This window comes from Micromys minutus (genome assembly GCF_963924665.1).
Source record: "Micromys minutus genome assembly, chromosome: 7".
Classification (NCBI taxonomy): domain Eukaryota; kingdom Metazoa; phylum Chordata; class Mammalia; order Rodentia; family Muridae; genus Micromys; species Micromys minutus.
This window is the reverse complement of record NC_137976.1, coordinates 58,196,250-58,212,975: the sequence shown is the minus strand read 5'-3', so window position 1 is coordinate 58,212,975 and position 16,726 is coordinate 58,196,250. Positions and strand designations below refer to the sequence as shown.

General features: G+C 42.5%; 1 protein-coding gene across 1 annotated transcript in view; it reads left to right on the top strand.

The window, feature by feature from the left end:
* Nucleotides 1-9,933: 9,933 nt before the first annotated feature.
* Nucleotides 9,934-16,726, top strand: part of CCDC14 (coiled-coil domain containing 14) — a 29,406-nt gene continuing 22,613 nt past the window's right edge. Inside the window, exons 1-3 of the mRNA XM_080919471.1 lie at nt 9,934-10,048; nt 15,107-15,159; nt 16,626-16,698. Of these exons, the coding sequence (XP_080775597.1) occupies nt 10,019-10,048; nt 15,107-15,159; nt 16,626-16,698 (156 nt within the window). The 5' untranslated portion in view covers nt 9,934-10,018. The remainder of the gene's footprint in view (nt 10,049-15,106; nt 15,160-16,625; nt 16,699-16,726) is intronic.

The window sequence follows — 16,726 nt, the reverse complement described above, 5'->3', positions numbered from 1 at the left end:
GTATGGATTAGTATACAGACAGGAAGTCACTGATGGCAAGGTAGTCATTAGTTGAGACAAAGTGACATTATTGTTGCATTGTTGCTTTTTTTTTTAAAAAAAAAAAAAGTGGATGGAGCTTGGGGACACTTATGGAAGAACAGGTGGAAGGATTGCAGCCCCCAGGAGGATAGGAACTCCACAGGAAGACCAATATAGTCAACTAACCTGGACCCTGGGGTTCTCAGAGTCTAAACCACCAACCAAAGAATATACACAGATTGGACCTAGGCCTCCCCACACACATTTAGCAGATGTGCATCTTGGTTGGTCTTCATGTGGGTCCCAAACAACTGGAGTGGGGCTGTCCCAAAACCTGTTGCCTGTACTTGGGATATGTTCTAGCTGGGCTGCCTGGTCTGGCCTCAGTGGAAGAGGAAGCACCTAGCCTCACAGAAGCTTGAAGTGCCAGGGTGGGTGGGGGTGTAATGAAAGGGGTCTCCACCCACTCAGAGGAGAAGGGGAGGGAGGAGGAGGATGGTTGTAGGAAAGGATTCCCGGGAGGGATGCAGTGAGTTGGATGTAAAGTGAATAATTAAAAAAGAAAATTAAAAAGAAAATTTTGTGTGTGTGTGTGTGTGTGTGTGTGTGTGTGTGTGTGTGTGTGTGTGTATCAGGTATGCTATAGGAGACAACCTGGGGTGTTGGTCCTGCCTTCTACCTGGTTTTGTTACTGTCTAAGGGTCTGTATGAGGCTTGTTTTCCCTGCCAGTTAAATAAAAGCAAGTTTCAAGTGCAACAACAACAAAATCTCCAACACTACTAATAGTAACAGAGTCAGCAGCTGAAAGGCTTCTCCAAAGGGTGAGGAAACTCAGAGCAAGTGCACAGAAAGACCCTCTGCTAATCAGAGGGCAGGCTGGGGAAACCGAAGCCCAGCTTCTCCCCAAGGGCTGCAATTCTGTTTTGATTTTTGTTGTCTTGTCTTGTTTTGTTTTGTTTTGTCTTGAAGTCTCTGAAGGGTCTTCTGCTGGCTTAGAGTTAGTCAGCTGAAAGAAAAATAGGATGGCTGATTGGCCCTAAGTAGAGATTCTGATCATCAGCAGGGGCCTCTTGTCAGGAGTAGATGCCCACAAGGCTTTTGTTTTAAGCTGCTAGGCTTTTGTCTCAGCTCCAAAGGTGAGGAAAAAGCCATCCAGTTCAGAACTTGGTCTTTATTAGCCATGGCTCCTCTCCTTGCTGACAGGGAATCTGTCTTCTTAACTCCTGCCCCCTCAGTTTGAAATGAGGGTCTCTTGTTTGCTGCCAGGCTACCCGGCCCATGAGATTTTCCTGGCACATCCTGCCCCCATCTCTTTGTAGAAACACTGGGGTTTCAAATGTACGCAGCCTTGTCTAGCTTTATATGGATTCTAAGTATCCATATTCAGGCCTTCGCCTGTGCATGGCGGGCGGTGTCTCCCTAAGGTATGTTGTTCCGTTTCTCAGATAACATTTGGTATCTGCCGGTTCCCTCCTGTTCTCTTCACTGTTTTGCTAAACCAACAATCCTCACCAGAATCATATCCTCCAACACATCTGAATTAGTCACCATTAACATTCACCCCAAGGGGCAGTACAGCGCTGGCCTCCAGTACTATGCCATTGTATTAGTCACTTTTTGGTGGCTGTAATGAAACACCATGGCCAAAAGCCACTTAAGGAAGCTTGTCCCCACTGATGTCCTTCCAGCAAAGATGCAACCCATCTCGGAATTTCCCCAAATTACCACCAACTGGGGACTGTAAACAGGTACTGTGAACCAAGATATACCTTTCCTCCTCCAACCTGCTTTTCTCAAGGATTGGGTCACGAGAGCATACGATTTTGAATACAGTCACTGTTGTGATAGAATTGAGGCTCACATCCAGACCACACCAGACCAAAGCAGTTCCAGGTGATGCAGACAAAGGAGCAGGGGGGGAGGGGGGAGAAGAAGGAGGATCTGAGGTCAGAAATGATTTAGGCTGTGATGTAACGCTCACAGGTAAAGGTGGGAGGTAAACCAAATGGAATGTATGGCTGTTGCCATGGCAACAGATGTGCCAGTCTCTGTTGCCTATGGGTGATGTCACCATCACTGCTGAGTTCGGAGGGGATCTGCAACCAACCATAAAGCCAGTTCCTGATACCAACAACAATAACCAATATTTATTTGGCATTTAGCACACACAAAAGCCTATAAGAAACACTTTTAAGTACAGTCTCAAATTTTTCTTGGAGTCAAACTGTATAAATTCTGTGCCCTTTTCCAATGTTATAGATGAAGAAACTATATTAGAACAAGGAGGCTTTTTAAGGTCACTGAAAAACAACTTGAATCCAGGTCCATGTGACAAACTGTGCTGTTTTGCTCATATGCACCATGACTGACCACACATAGGACACCCTACCCCCAGAAAGGGTTCTTTCCAAAATTCCCCTGGGTTTACTTAAGGGCAGAGTAGTGAACAAGAGAGACAATCCTAGGAAGTATGAGGAGAAGACAGAGTAAGGTGGTTGTGGAAACAGTGTTGTCTAGCCTGTCAGCCTTGGGTCCCCATTCTGCTGGAGATGTCTAGGTGACAATATGGAACATGCAGATGTACTAGTGTGGAGCGTGAAGAGGCTCTGCCCATCACTGCTAAGGCCAGCTTCCTCGCCAAACCTTTCATTATCTAAAGCAGCGGCTCTAATCTTCCCAACCCCATGACCCTTTACTACAGTTCCCTGTGTGGTGACCCCCGACTGTAGTTATTTTCAATGCTACTTCGTAACTAATTCTGCTACTGTTGTGAATCATAACGTAAATGTCCCATAGACAAATAACTGATCTGAGACTCCCAATGGGGCCATGACCTATTGAGAACCACTGGTCTTCAGGATCAACTTTTTCCATGGTCTTGCTCCTTTTGGGACAGAAAAGAGCTCTCAGGCAGGAAGCCACAGGTACACACAAGCAGCCACCAGGCTCTACACTAGACTTTGACAGAGACTTTAATGAAGTTTTAATATTTGATCACTATTGCTGCTTCTCCATGGGTCTGATGCAAGTCCCTGGAGGCTGCCTGCAGGGGAAGGTGGGACTGAGAAGGAGCTGTATAAAAAGTCACACATGACCCCATCACACCCCACCTGAACTGCATGTGTTGAGATTATCCTAAGGAAACCCTTGATTCTTGCCACCAATGCCCTTGTCAGACTGGTCCCTCAGGCCCCTTCCACACTCAGACATTTCTGAATCCTAGCATGACCCCCGGCCAAGCTGTCAAATGAAGATCCTCAGAGCAGATGGTGTGTGCTTCTCCCTTAAAAATAAAATAAAAATTTTCCAGGAAGCAATACACTCAGGATTTTATAAAGAAAAAAAGAAGTGGGTTCCTTTTTTTCCCTCTAAATTAAGCTACTTTGATTACAGTGAAGGCTGCAGATACATTTAAAGCTTTGGTGGAAAAATGCAAAAAAAAAAAAAAACATGGCTTAATTCTGTTTCCCTGTGTTTCATGCCCTGCCGTCTCCTCAATGCCATTCAATTAGGAGATACCCCCACCCCACCGTCCCTTTTAGCTGATAACTTCAGGATCACCTTGTTATACAATGGGAGCTGGACTCGAGTCTGCAGAGCTGGTTTTGAATTAGGTTAGAAGAATCTTAACCTGAAAATCTCCCAAATGCCTCCGATGATATTCTGTGCAAATATGTTGCAGAAATGTACACATTAGCATTTTTTCTCCTGAGGGAAAACCTTACAAAGCTTTTAGTGAGTCTTAAAGTTGTAAAGGTCAAAAACACTTTGGGTTGGAAATAGTTCCAGACAGCACCAAAAGCCTTGTGGAAGGCAGCAGAATAGGTCTCACATCTTTCCAAGCCCAACCGAGCTAGCTCACCATACTCCCAGCGAGTGACATTATCCACAGCCTCTTGCTTTTGGTTCTTACATCTGGCTTTAAATCTGCATTTTAAATTCAGACCTTCATATACATGCAACTTTAGTGTTCTCTTGGAACATGGTCAGACACGAGCAGACTCATGTCCTTGAGACATGAATTATTTGGAAAGTCATTGGTCCAATTAGCTGCGTAATAAAAAGACAGAACAGAAAAAGTAGTGTTCAAATTAGTAGAGGAATTTAATACTTCCATGTCAGGCTCTCAGGACTGGCTCTGGGTGGCCCTGAATCTTGGATATTCAAGTAGCTGGCAGCCCCAGATTACCATAGCCATCCCCCCAAAATACCTGATTTATTTACTTTAATGATTTTTAAATTTCTACCACATGCAAGGCATTTCACTAGACAACAGAGAGTTTTCACTGAATAAGGCAAAGTGTCTGCATTCACAGATAAGAAATTCTACTTGAGAACACAGACATATAACTAGTCCTAAGATTATGGCAATGGGGCTGGAGAGATGGCTAGGCTCGCAACCAAAACCAGAAGATTATGACAATGAGAACTGGTGTTGTTCCATCCTGGAGACACACAACCTAGTGTTCAGGAGCAGGATAGAGATGGAAGGAAAGCTTTTCCTGGGCTTACCTGAGAGCAAACTGAAAGGTTGAATGAGACATCACAGCCTGAATCTTTTCCAAGTTCCAGAATCACACACCAGTCACTAGCCCACTCCACTGTGGAACCACTGCAAAGCTCTACATAATTCAGTATGTCCCTAGAGACATCCTGGTTGCCACTCTTCTACAACAAAAGGTCTGGGGGCGGGGGCAATAAGCTTGTAAGCTTCCTATTGTCAACTGTCCCTGAATAAATAAAACGTACAAAACAGAAGCAAGGAAAACATCCACCTCTTTCTTTCCCCAGTCTACCCTCAAGTCAGGACCATTTTTCCCCTATGCTCTTTCAAATGTATCCTTTTCTTCCTTCCCGGTTAGACCTCTTCCCCATCCTTCTCAATGTCCTCCTACTGAACCTAGACTTCCGTCAGTCTTCTCTGGAACAGAAGGTATGCCAGCTTTTAAACTGAAGAAGTTTTATAGAACCACGGGCAAAGGGATCCGTAAAGGAACGTTGAGGAACACAGGAACTAGCCTCGAGAGAACTGGAGCCCAGGAACTGGAAAGGATCAGCACACCTTAACCTGACATCTTTCCTGACTTCCCCTGGTTATTCTTGCTGACTATGTACAAGGCCAAACTCACTCATCCATTTCCCTGACTCTGCATGCCTCTCTTAAACAGCCTTTTTCCTGCCCCCTAATTGGAGTTACAGTTGTGGATTTCAGAATTTCAACCTTCAGCATTTGGGTCTTTGGGATTGTGCCTTTCAAACCCACCTCCAAACCCCCCAAAACAGAAACAGCCAAACAAAAACTAAGTAACTGACGGGTTAGGTGCTGCAGATTGTAGACTGTCCTGTATCACACTGTCTCTGTCATCTTAGTGAACTTCATTCGGTTTGAAGCATCCTGCAGAAACCTTTACACGTCATCTTTGCCTTTGGAATAGTAATCCTTAACCTATGAGGACTTCACCATCTGACCCTCACATCTTCCTTCTCCGTGTCTAAATTCAGACACAGTCTTTTTCACTCAACATAATACGATCTGTTTGTTTAGAACACCCCTATGTTTGGCTGGCCAGTGTAGTACCAGGAGGCGTTCATGATCCCTGGAAGACCAATCAGGAGCCGATCCAATGCAACCACACGAGGGTCTTATTCACATGCCTGAGTTTGGGACTAGACTTAACTCTGACTCACAGAACTGTTCTGGTGGAAAAAACCCCCGAACACACGTTGGAGCCAAGGTTTTATAGAAAATGGCAAGCGAAGGGCGAGTTTCTAACCTTGCCAGCATCTAATTGGGGTAGGGGGCTACTGTGGCCTTTAACATAATTGGCTGGTGCTGGGAGCCAAATTATAAACTTAACTTCTGCTTTCCTCCTGATTGGTGGTTGTCAGGCAGGGGTGGGCTTGTAACCTGGGGGTGCAGGTTTGTTGGGGGAAATAATCTAGAGACTAACGCTAGATGCTGGATTTGTTGGGGGGGGGGTGGTAACCAGGAGATGCAGGTCTTGTTGGGGAGAGGTAGCCTGGAAACTGGAGTTAGGTACCGGTCTGTTAGGTCAGGTTCTCTAAGATGGAGTCTGAACCGGAAGAATTAGGTCTCTCAGCAGCACGAGGTGGCCACTGGCACAATAGACAAATAGAAATGTATATAAAAGTAATGTGAATAATTACTTTCTAATTGGTTTTGAGACCTGCTACACAGAAGGGAATTCAAAACTTGGAACTGTGAACCTGAAAAGCCCACGGCTGAGAAATTCATAAGCTGTATGGGGGAAATTTACTGTTGCTTTGCTAAATGGTTGTGTTGTTAAATTCTTCTGAATATTTATGTTTATTCCATAAGTCTGTGATCTTCTCAGCCTTGGTCAGAGAAGCTTCTTTTTATAGTGGTTAATGGGGAGACTTATACCTAGTTAAAGTGTTTAGGATAAACGAGCTCACGAAGGGGGCTCTGATGGGCACAGTGAACTCTAAACGGATTCCATATATGCCCTCTTCTCTGCTCCCCACAGCAGGGAATATCAGGAAGAGAAGGTATAGAGGATATGTTTTGGACAGGACAGGAACTCACAACAGCTGAACAAGATCAAGCCAGTCAAAATTTCACTGTGGATAAAGGATGGGCTCACAGAAGCCCCATCTCTAGCTGAGAAGCAGTGGCTGCTGGGAAGGGAGAATCTTCTTTGAGGGTGTGGCAGCTGGGAAATGGCCTGTGCTCTGACCGACGCATGGAGACAGACAAGACAGTACTGACTGGACGCAGGGGGATATCTAGATATCTATCAGTATGTGACATGAAGTCGGGTTGTATTGGGAGGGAGTCCTGGAAGAGCTGGAAGGGGAAGTGGCAGATAAATATGACCAGCATATATGTATCTATTTCATTCTTAAACAGTAAAAAAATTAAATCAAAGCATGAAACCTGAAAGAAAAATATTCTTCTCCCCTCTCCAAATTCACTTTCACGCCTCTCCCTGCTGCTTTATTTAAAATGTCAAGTAACAAACCAAAAATAGGAAAAGCAAAAGGAAAGATGAGTGGAACAGCACACAACCATTTTATAATTGTGTATTAATAGGGAAATGCTAATGTGCTACTAAGGGAAAATGGTAATACAGATCCAAAGTGTATTTATAGATGAATGTTCACGCAGAAAGAATCTGGAAGGAAACAGGCCAAAGAGTCAAATGAATTATAGGGGACTTTGCCTTTCTTTTTTTCTCTTCTGACATACATTCTCTTCTCACATTGTAAGTACGTACTAAAAAAAAATGCTTAAGAAAATCAAATTAAAAAAAACAATCTGTGGGGCTGGAGAGAATTGTCATCATGATTAAGAGCATTACTGGTTCTGTCAGAAGACCAGAGTTCAGTCTCCAGCACCGACCTCAGCACAGCCGCCTTTAACTCCAGCTCCAGGAGGTCCTCAGAGAGTCCCTGAGAGATCATATGGGGAAGCAAAGAGATAAGAATGATAACCCAGTGCAAACTGACTTTGTCAACCTGGATCAGACTTCAGGGAGTCTAATGCCAGGTGGCTCATTGTCAGCATATTTAAAAAACAGCGCAATGTGGGAAAAGGTTTCCAGGCAACAATTAGTCCAATCCGTCGAATTCTGGATGCACAATACAGCTTAGCGTGTGACTACATAGAAACTCCTACAAGACCGTGAGTGTAGGTTCTCTAGATAAATGGCCTAGGATCCAGTGTGGTCTCTGATCCACAGCATAGAGGCCAACAGGCCGTAAAGTACACGCGATCTCCCCTAAGGATGGGTAATGGGGAGCAGAGGGTCTGGAACAATCATTCTGAGGAATTTGGATAAGAGCAAAGAGGTTACCAGGTTGTTAACAAAATCCACTACGAAATAAATATTTAGTTTAGTTTAGTTGTTGTTTTTTAATCTTAGCCATTGAGATTTGCATTTTCTGTTCTCCTAGTGATTACCAGTAGCTCCGTGCCCCCAACAGAATCCAATGTCCTCTTCTGACCTCTGGAGGCATTGCATTAATGTGCACAAACCCATACAGGGACACACACACACACACACACACACACACACACACACACACACACACACACACAAAGAAAAAGAAAGAGAAAGAGAAACACCTTTCATTTCAGGGGAATACCTACCAGAGGAATGGAGAGATAAAGGAGAGTTCCAAGATTGTTTAGGTATGTTCAGACTTTTGAAATTTGAAATTGAGGCATAAGGTTGTCTCATTTAAAGTTCACACTGGAGAACCCCAATAGAATGGCTAAAAAAAAACCTGCAAAATTTTCACCTCATCATTTTAAGATTAAGATTTGTTTTAGGTGGCATTCATAAGTACCCTAGGGGACATGCTTCTTAGTAGGTAACACAACAAATACTAAAATCCGTCCACTTGGAGTGTTTAATATATCTGTAAAAGGATTTTACTAGTGAAAAATGTATATGTGTGTATATAATTTTAATTATTTATATATAATTTATAGTATATAAAACATATAGTATATAAAACATATAGTATATAAAACATATAGTATATAAAACATATTATAATATATAAATTTACATATATTATAATTTCTATATGTTTACATTTTACTTCTTTTTAAAATGTTATTGTTTACATTTATAGGTGTTTTCTTTGTGTGTATGTCTGTGTAATACATGCCATGTGAAGCCTGGTGACCTGAGGCCAGAGAAGAACATGGGATTCCCTGGAACTGAAGTTACAGACATTTGTGAGCTGCCCTGTTGATGCTAGGAATTGAACCCAGGTCCTCTGCAGCTGTAACTAGTGCTCTTATAGCCAACTTTCCATCTGCATTTTAATTCATTTTTAAAAAAGATTTATTTAAGTAGGGTGTGATAGGATACACCTTTAGTACCAGCATTAGGCAGGCAGAAGCAGGAGGGTCTTTGTGACTTCCAGACTTGACTGGCCTACATAGTAAGTTTCAGGCCAGACAAAATTATGTGGTAAGAGATGATTTCTCAAGTGTGTGTGCGCACGCGCATGCATGTGGGAGTGCCTCATGTATGTATGTGAGCCACTTGCATGACTGGTGCCTGAGGAGGCAGAAGAAAGTATCAGATCTTTGGAAACTGGAGTCACATGGTTGTGATCCACTGTCTGTGGGTATCCAACCTGGGTCCTTTGAAAGAGCAAGAATTGCTCTTATCCTACTGGTCCCAGGGTTTTAAAATCAACACAACCCCTATTTACCACAGAAAGAAGAATCAATGGAGTTAATTTCTTTCCAATTTGACTTAAAACAACCCCAAATAGAGCATCTCAAACACCATTCTCTATGTAGTGCAACTATCAGTGGTTAAAAAAAAAAAAAAAAAAAAAAAAAAAAAAAAAACTGCCATTCTTTATCAACAGCAATTATCTCGATAGAAGTAGACAGCCAAACCATGCACTTAATAAACCCAAAATCCCACCCACCGAACACTCTCCAGAGATGGCACAGTGAATAATTCTGAAACTGTCATCAAGATCACAAGATAACGATACCGAGGCCTGATTTCTATTGACCATCAAGAACGAATACTCTTAAAACAGTACAAAAAGAAAGCTTCAAGTCACTTCTAAAAGCCAGCAGTAGTACTTTACTGGACTGAATCCGGTGCTGCAATACCAGTGAGTTCCTCCGTCTGTCGCCCCGCCCCTCCATCCAGGCCCCGCCCCGAGCCCCGCCCCTCCATCCAGGCCCCGCCCCGAGCCCCGCCCCCGAGCAGTGCGTCGTCCTCTCCCGCTCTCCGCCCGGGGTGTGTCTAGCTGGAGCTCGCAGTCTGTTGGGCACGCCCAGGCCGCTCTGTCCCGACCCGAAGTAAAAACTTCAGCGCCAAGGAAACTATGAGGCGCGGCGTTCTTCGGGCTTCTTCCCGGAAGCGGAAGCTCGGGGGGCGGGACAAGGGAGGTCAGGACGGCTCGGCGGTTAATTCTTTTTCCCTCAAGTATACGTTTCCCTACGTCTGGGCTGTTCTGAGGCTGAGAGAGATGGTCAGGTCTGGATCTCGGCCGGGCCAGGTGAGGGCTGCGGACCTGATGTCCACTGTGGGGTGGCGAGGCGAGGGGGATTTAGGAAGATGCTAGAAAAAAAATAAAAGCAGTAACTGCGGGACGTCCTAAGCGGTGAGGACGTCCCCAGGCGAATTCAAGGCGTCTGTGCCAGTCTTCCAGAGCTCAGAGTTTGGTGTTAGGTCCCGGGTTCGAAGCCCGGCCTTTATCACCAGTGCAATGACTTCTCCTAGCTTTAGTTAATCCTCGCCCCAGATTCAGCTTCTCCGCGCTTCCACCCGTGCTTCTGTTAACCGATCTTCTGTCTCTGTTGTTGACGTCTCCCAGTAAGTGGCTGTGCCAGTCCTACTGTTCTCTAACTTTTGATGTTCTCTAGTAACTGCCCGAAGTACTACAGGGGAAACCATTTTTAAGGTACATATTTGGTTTGAACAGAGCCATTTTGGATCCTCTTCCCTCCCCTCTCCCGTCCAATCAGGTCCAACAGAGCTAAACTAGTTTGGGCCCTGCTGTGCCCTGGGTGCTCTGCCCTGCTGTGTTTCCATGTCTTCAAATTATGGTGGGTCTGATAACTCAACTTTCCATCAAACCTCATGTCATGAACCGTCTCTAGAATATTTGCCCATCACCCTCACATCTCCATTCGTTGGGTGTGCTTCAGGCCACTTTGCACATCTTGTAATCTTCCACAGATCACTTCAGGACATGGTGCTAGTGTACCACTCCTAGACTATTTCATCTCTGTTTTGGAGGTGTAGAAAACACTTGGAATATAGTAGTAGATTTGGGGTTTTTTACTTAGTTTCCCATCATTTATCAACACACCTATGATGTTGTCTTTCTTGCTAATGTGTATGTTGCATTTTTTTCCTCCAAAACTTGTCTTAAGACTTTCATGCATGTTGCCAGTATGTCTAGAAAAATATGCTGTAGTCATCAAAGAAATGGAAATTAAAACCCTGAGATATTTTCTATTACAAAATGAGTATCAGTGAGGGTGTTGAGAAATTGATGCTCTCGCTTCGACCTGGTGGGAATAGAAATAGTATAGCTTCCTCAGAAAATAAGCCAAGCATGGCAGTGCACAAGTGGAGTCCTTGTACCTGGGAACCTGAGGCAGGAGGATCATGAGCTTGAGGCCAGCTTGAATAACAGTGAGATCCAGTCTCATAAAACCAAACCATTTAAAGTAGAGCTGAGGTAACCCAGCCAGCTGGTATTTATTCAAAAGAGCTGAAGTCAAGATTCTTGAAGAGGTGTTTGCGTTGACTTTCATTGCTGCATGATTCACAGTAGCTAAGACATAGAAACAACCTAAATATGAGTGAGTGAGTAAAGAAATTCCGGCCACATACATGTAATGGAGTAGTATTCAGCCTTAAGGAAAGTCCGCCGCATGTAATAGAAGCTGAGAAGTTTGAGACTTAGTGAACTAAGCTGTTCCTAGAGGACAGATGCTGCGTGACTTCACTTCCCCGTGCCTGGAGTAGAGCTGTTGAGAGACAGTGGAGCAGTGGTTGCAGACTGCGGCCGGGGAGGACACGGGGTTGCTACTCACTAGGTATAAGTTCTAAGTGTATGAAATCTAGGAATCACTGAAATATTGCACCTGTTGGTAATACTTTATTTTGTTAAGGCAGATGAGATGTTAAATCTTTTTATGACAGTCTTTATAAAAAATAAGGAAGATCTAAAGAAAGCTGTGGAGTGTGGTTGAAAATGTTAAAGCATCCAACTTGAAGGAGCTCCCTCTGATCGAAATAATGTGAGCATCACAGTGTTAAAAAGATTTCTTTACTTGTATGTGCACTGCTGTTCTGCCTGTATGTCTGCAAGGTTGCCAGATCCTCTGAAACTGGAGTTATAGACAGTTGTGACCTAGCTTCTATGTTGGTGCTGGGATTTAACTCAGGTCTTTTAGAAGAGAAGCCAGTGCCCTTAACAGCTGAGCCATCTCTCCAGCCCAAGTATTAATTTTTTAAAACAGAATTTTAATAAATGTTATTATTAAAAAGCTCAATAGAAAACATTGTAAATGTAAATCACCCAGACTCACCATCTGTAGAACTCAGTGAACTTTTGTACAGTTAGAATAGCCATCTTGCAGCTGTGATGCTTCACACTGGATTTCATACTTTCACTATTGAATTTGTATTAACAAACTTTTCCATTAAGAAAAAATGAAGCCCATGGCAAAGAATTAGCACACCAGTTACCTTTCTATCCTCTTTTGTAACTCACGTTTATCACCTGTGTTCAATCCTTTCTCTTCCCTTAGTGTTTATTCTTTTCTGTTTTCTTTTTCCACTCTGTATAATGTATGTACCTGTACATTTGTTTACAATTGAGCATCACTACTAATAAGCAACAATATTAGTAGTAATCACTATTATAGGAATCAATGTGGTCACACCCATCAATAAGGAAGAAAAAAGATCCTATTCTGTTAGTTGAAAGTCAGCTAATAAATGAAGAAAGAATTGTGTAGTTACATAAATAAGTCACCTTTGGATGACTAACCATCAATGGACGTTTAAACTACTGAAAGAGAGTTTGAGGATACCTCCATAGTGTCAGGGTATCTTATAAAACACTTGATTAGAAATATTAAAAACAGTATGTTTGTTTTGAGACAGGGTTCCACTGTGTAGTAGTCCTGAACTTACACTGTAGACCAGGCTGACTGAACTCAGAGATTCTCCTGTCTCTCCAGTGCTGGGATTAAAGGTGTGAACCACCATGCCTGGCAAAAATAGCTATCTCAATGACGAAAATCCTGGTAGACACCATCTTAAGTCATTATATATCCCCACTAACAGGACAAACTAGTATTTTTTGCCTACTTGTATTGAGATTGACATATCTCTTTCTGTATTCCTGCCAGAAATACAGAACCTGAGTCTAATCATGAGGAAACAGACAATCTAAATATTCAGAAAACTGTTATGCAGAATATTTAGCCTTTACTTTTTAAGTAAGTAAAAGCTATGGAAGATAATGACAGGCCAAGGAACTATTCTAGATTAAAGGAGATTCACAAACCATAACAATTAAGTGTACCACCTGCTCCTGGATTGGACATGGACTAGTCTTTATTTTTATTTTTTGTTTTTGTTTTTTTCTATAAAGGACAAAACTGGGATAAATGTGATGTGAATCAGGTCTGTCTCGATTAGAGCATAATGCTAAAGTTTTCAATTTGTATAGCTATATTTGAGGATTTTGTTCATAAGAAAATTTAGGAATATTATGATCCCGACCTATTTTGAAGTGGGCAGACAAAAAATATTGCTCTCTGTCTATTTTGAGATTATATATGTCAGACAAAACATTTTTGTTTTAGTATGATACTATAAATTGATGACCCTTTTGTAAAGATTTATTTTCCATAGCATTATTTGGGGCAAAAATACATTGTGTGTATGTGTGTGTGTGTGTGTGTGTGTGTGTGTGTGTGTGTGTGTGTGCAAGCGCACACGTGTGCTTATTCAAACAGAAAAGAGTAAATAGCATCAAGACATTTGGTAAACGCTGTGTAAAACTGTTGCTATGAAATATGGAATCATGTGAAGACTTAATGAAACTGCCAACTTTAGGTGCACCTAGGAGTGGACTGAGGGGAGGACTGGGAGCTTTGATGTCATAACCTTTTCTTTTGAGATTATATCTAACAGATACAGTTATTAAGATATAAGGCATATACGAGGTAAAACTTCCCAGTTGCCCTGCTCTGGAAGTTTCTCTTATCAGCTTCTCCAGATACCCAGTTTTCCTGCCTGAAGACAGCTTTTTTTGCATTGTTTCCAAGACACTGAGTGCATGTAAAGGTGAACGCCTTGTCTACATAAAAGTCATCTCATCTACATTAGTTTTAAAATGCAGACTTAAAATTGTTTTGAGTTTAAAAAGAATGAGAAACAGATGTAGATAAACAATTTTTAATGTCCAGCCTTCTAAGACATTAGCTGATAACTAGAGCTATGAGGAAAGTTTCTTTCCAGTGCATGCAAATGAGTGCAGTAACCTCAGCACATGTATATTCTTTCCAGAGCATGCAGATGAGTGCAGTAACCTCAGCACATGTATGTTCTTTCCAGAGCATGCAGATGAGTGCAGTAACCTCAGCACATGTATGTTCTTTCCAGAGCATGCAGATGAGTGCAGTAACCTCAGCATATGTATGTGTGGAGCTCAGCGATCGTTTATCTTCCTCTAACACTCTACACATTAGTGTTTGAGACAAGACCTCTCTCTGAACCTGGAGCTCTCCACTGTTTTTTGGCCAGACTGGCTGCCTAATAATTCCCCAGGGCCCAGGGTCTTCACCGTCCACTTCATTGCTGGATCATATACAGGGGTCCTCAAGTCTGGCTTTTATGTAGATGCTGGAGATCTGAACTTGGTTCCTCGGGCTTGAGCTGCAGTCACTTTACCCATTGAGTCGTCTCCCTGACTTTGTGCATGCTGGAGAAGCATACTTCCACTGAACTGTCTTCCTAATACTTTTGTCCTGTTCCTGAATTGCATGTATCAGAAACTGGAGATTTTAGACCATGTTCAAAGATCGAGTATAGTCCAGTTATAATGGTAGTAGGTCAGCTTAAAATAATATGGTAGTTTTCTTTACAGATGTAAGAAATAGACTAAAGAAACATATGGATGTGTTGCCTTCTCCACACTGCATGTAGAACAAATTTACTGTAGAAGAGTTTAATTATCATTGTGATTTTAAAAGCACTTCTCATTTATAAAGAGTAAATGGCATGCTACATACATAGAGTGGAATATTCAGCCTCATAGAAGAAAGGAAGTTTGGGTTATGCTACAGTATAGGTAGCGGTTACAGATGCTGTGCTAGTCACAGATGTTCCATCTAGAAGTGGTTTCTAACATAGTCAGATGTTTGGAAGGTAGAAAGTGGGTGCCAGGGCAGGAAAAAGAGGGGATGAAAACTTAGTGTGTGCTTTGGATGTATGAAAAAAAACCCATGAGTGCTACTGCAGGGATGCAGGATGGCAGTCTAATGGAACAACAATTACATATCTTCTGTAATATATCATGTCACAGGTGATATCTTCAGGAAGGCAACCTGGATCTAAGTTACCAAATGGAAAGAAAGGGTAAGTACTTCTCTAAGTCTCCAAGTTCAGGAAATCTGAACTTAGATTAAGACAAATTTTCAGATCTTAGGGCTTGACCATATTTTGCCTGTCTCAAGAAAATAAGTGGGTTCTGCCTCCACAAGCAGTTGGGTATTATATAGATTATAAGTCGTTAGTGATTAAGTCAAAGTCACCAATAACACATTAGTATCACACTAAGGAAAGAAAAGTGCTTCTCTTTGGAGTTGTGTTTAACTAAGAGTGAGTCCAGACTTGAGTTCTCTACTTCATGTTCCCTGTGTCTTCCAGCCTCTCAGTCTGTTTTGTGAGTCTGAATCTGTGTCTGCCTGAAGTCTGCCTTGTGAGTCTGTGTGTGTCTGTGTAAACACAGAGGACTTTGCTCTGTCTTTATTGAACAGAACTAGAATCTTTAATAGAGTTTTACAAGGGATTATGTCACTCCAACTGACCTAGACAACAAACTATGTTTATCAGCAAATATCTATAATGGTTGCTTTCAGCCTTTACATGATAGATTTTAGGAGTTTGCTTTCAAATCTGTGTTTGCCGTCTTTAGCAGATGATGTGCATACATTACTCTGGGTCTGGGACATGGCAGAATAACTTGAGGTTGCAGCTGTGCATTAGATGAGGCTGTAAAGTGTGATTACCTGGGAAATGTAAGCCAAGTAGGGTTGGTTATTACATTCTTCTCTTTAGGCAGGTTAAGCAAACAATTTGGGATAGCAAAAAAGTGGGATAACAGTCTTAGTCTTCTGTGACCTCAAGGTGTATTATTCTCTATGGCTGTGAGGACCAGCAAAAGTTCCAGTCCTTAGAATGTACTGGCTGGTGTTGTGTCAACCTGACACAAGCTGGAGTTATCACAGAGAAAGGAGCCTCAGTTGAAGAAATGCCTCCATGAGGTCCAGCTGCAAGACATTTTCTCAACTAGTGATCAAGGGGGGAGGGCCCAGCCCATTGTGGGTGGTGCCATCCCTGGGCTGGTGGTTCTGGGTTCTATAAGAAAGCAGGCTGAGCAAGCCAGGGGAAGCAAGCCAGTAAGCAACATCCCTCCATGGCCTCTGCATCAGCTCCTGCTTCCTGACCTGCTTGAGTTCCAGTCCTGACTTCCTTTGGTGATAAACAGCAATGTGGAAGTGTAAGATGAATAAACCCTTCCCTCCCCCCCAACTTGCTTCCTGGTCATGATGTTTGTGCAGGACAAGAAACCTTGGCTAAGACAGAAATAATCTCAGAATATCCTGTCACCACCTGTGTCATTCCAGCCTAGTCAGGGTTTAGTGCTTAGTCTTCATAATTTCCACAGTGTCCATGGAGACACTGTGTCTTCATAATCTCCACATCGCATGTGGTAGATGAGTTTTCTTTTCCAATCTCTGCCGAAAGGAATTGATTGTTTACACATTTTGAGAAAAAATACTTGCAATTTTTTTTTTAATGATATCAACTTTGTTTTTTAGGACCCACGTAAGAAAAATAGCACATTTTAATGTAGATCCTGCCTGTCCTGTTCATTCTGATTCAGAAAGCCAGGTAAGGTCAAAGTGACTGGATACAATAT